The following is a 2780-nucleotide window of genomic DNA, read 5'->3' on the forward strand; positions in this document are numbered from 1 at the left end:
CGCGCCCGAGCAAACCCCAGAAAACCCCTGCCCCGTCCCCCGCCGGCAAAAGAGCGGCTTTGCGCAGCCGGGAGCGCTAGGAATCCGGGGATCTCGGCACCGCGCTGCCTCCAGCGCGGCCGGGGCGGGTGGCCGGGGGTGATCTAGGAGGACTGGGGTTATCCCTCGCGCAAGCGGTGACCTGTTCCAAACCCCAAGCGACCCAGGGCAGCAATTTTGGCCGGCTTTCCCGCACGCTGGCCCTTTAAGGAGGCTGTAACAGGACACCCGGAGCCCGGGGAAGCCTGGCTGAGGTTTCCATCTCTAAACTGGCTGGTGTTTTCTTTTTTCCCTCCTCCCCTTTTCCCTTCCTCCAGTCCCAGTTCAATTTGCTGAACAACAGCATGGATCAGAGCATCGGCAGCCGAGCAGCCTCCACCAGCCCCTACAGCTCCGAGCACACCTCCAATGTCCCAACGCATTCGCCCTACTCGCAGCCCAGCTCCACCTTCGACGCCATGTCCCCAGCTCCTGTCATCCCCTCCAACACCGACTACCCCGGTCCCCACCACTTCGAGGTGACCTTCCAGCAGTCCAGCACCGCCAAGTCAGCCACCTGGACAGTAAGTCGCATGTCTTCTTCCCTTCGCTAGAGGGATGCTTGCTACGGCTGGCGGTGGTTTGGGGCGGCCTGACGCAGCCACCACCCGGCGGGGACTTCGCCTGCACGGGCGGCCCCGGGCAGCACATCGGGCAGGGAACATCAGCGCTTGCTTTCCAGGGGGGTGTCCAAAAGGCACAGCGGTTTAAGCGTAACACCTCCGGTAGCGATCCCCTAAACGGCAGTTAGACATCCCCAAAAACTGCAAGGCTGTAGAAACCTCCCGGGGAAGCACCTGCCTTGCTCTCGAGGTGCTTCCCTACGCGTTTGCCAGCGACTGCTGTCGGAGGCGAGGCAGCGGGCGAAACGGACTTTTCCTCGCATCCGCTGGGGCCGTTTCCAGCTTCGCCCTGAATTCTTGCTTGTCATTTACCTCGTATCGGCAGAGTGACTTAATCTCCAGAAGTCACGGCAAAACAGCAGAGTAGGTTTTTTTTAATGACGGAGGGGTCGCTGCACGGCATCGTGCCGCCTGGGATGGGGGCGCAGCAGCCTGGTCCTCGGGAGCAGAGGTGCAGGTTTGGTCCCCTGCCCATCTGACCGCACGCCTGCAGCCCGGCAGAGGAGTCCCCTGCGGCTCAGGGACCCGGGAACCGGGCACAGCGTACGACGGCTGCTTTGCTTTTTGTGGCAAAACGCCCGAAGTTCACATCCAGGCTCCAGGGTCCCTGTTTTTAACAACAAACAGCACTTGTGGCCGGTGTCGGAGGCATTTCTGCAGCAGACGCCTCCCTGAGCACCTGGGAGAGCTGCTCACCACCGGCACGCTTGAGGCAGGCGGGTTTTCTCCTCCGGGAAACACTAGCAGAGCAGAAAGACTGGGAGCAGACCACTGACACGAGGGAGCAACGGGGTTTCCTCGGGGGCTGCGGTTTTGACATTATCAAGCACTTGCAGCCGGTGTCGGAGGCATTTCTGCAGCAGACGCCTCCCTGAGCACCTGGGAGAGCTGCTCACCACCGGCACGCTTGAGGCAGGCGGGTTTTCTCCTCCGGGAAACACTAGCAGAGCAGAAAGACTGGGAGCAGACCACTGACACGAGGGAGCAACGGGGTTTCCTCGGGGGCTGCGGTTTTGACATTATCACGAAACAGGCAGAGCAGACCAGGAGCGACAGATCAGCCCGAGGGGCGATAATGACTTCTGGTTTGGGAAGCTGATTTTTTTAATTGCCAGGACAGCCCTTCCCGTGGTAGAGAGAAAGCCTCTCCGGCTGCTTTTGTGCAGGCAGACCCCGGGCCGCGGCCGGCGGGTGCTGCTCCGCTCCAAACCGGCAGCAAGCCGGCAGCGAGCTGGTGTTTGAATGCAGCCAGATTCATGGCTGGGGCAGCGGAGCAGCTTCCCCGTGTCCGGTCACCCGAGGTTCACAGCTTCACCGCTGAGTTGTGCTGACCAGGGGCTTGGGACCAGCACTGTGGTTAAATACGGCTTGGCCTCGTAGGGTCTTCAGAAAAGGATCTTCACTCTTTTCCACTGTCTCTCCTTGCAAGATGTTGCTGAAGGATGCATTTCATTAGGCTCTGCGTAAACTGAAGGTCCTCAGGGTAGGATGTGACTCCAGCCCAACCCCATCCCTACGGGGGGATAATTCAGATCAGTTGGAATTAAAGCTGCACAGGACCCGCACAGGGAAAGGAGGCATCCCCGTGCCACAAAAGCATCCGAATGGAAACCAAACCCACAGTGATGCAGGGCGGCTCGTCCCAGCTGTCCCGGCGTGGAGGGACACTGTCCCCAGCTAGCAGTGCTGGGGAGATGGCTTGGGGATGGAGCGGACACGGCCGCGGGCAAGGCCGGGAGCTGCAGGACACCCTCGGACAGTGCTGCAGGCAGGGGGGACCCATGCACATCAAAAGACGGAGAGAGCACCCACTACAGATATGCTCGGTGCTCACTTTAATTAGCAGTAAGGAAACCCCCTTCCCTCGTCCCGTACGGCGCATGTTGCAGCTGCAGGGAGTAAATTGGAAAAGGCACCAAGGTGGTTTTGGCCGGTTGTTCCGCCCTGGAAGAGCAGAGGGAGCAGCAAGGGGCTCCCCGAGGCAGCCCTGCATGGCGAGGGAGCTGTGACAGCCGCCTTCCCTCGCTGGAGCCATCCCAGCCACCGGGGATCCACAACCCTAAGCCAAGCTCAGCCCAT

The 2780-nt window shown here is 60.8% G+C and overlaps 1 protein-coding gene across 1 annotated transcript in view; it reads left to right on the forward strand.

Annotated features, from left to right (window-relative positions):
* Positions 1-2780, forward strand: part of TP73 (tumor protein p73) — a 40784-nt gene that overhangs the window by 20128 nt on the left and 17876 nt on the right. Inside the window, exon 4 of the mRNA XM_009639440.2 lies at positions 357-602. Within this exon, the coding sequence (XP_009637735.2) occupies positions 357-602 (246 nt within the window). The remainder of the gene's footprint in view (positions 1-356; positions 603-2780) is intronic.

The sequence above is a fragment of the Egretta garzetta genome, unplaced genomic scaffold (genome assembly GCF_000687185.1).
Source record: "Egretta garzetta isolate BGI_Z169 unplaced genomic scaffold, ASM68718v1 scaffold535, whole genome shotgun sequence".
Classification (NCBI taxonomy): domain Eukaryota; kingdom Metazoa; phylum Chordata; class Aves; order Pelecaniformes; family Ardeidae; genus Egretta; species Egretta garzetta.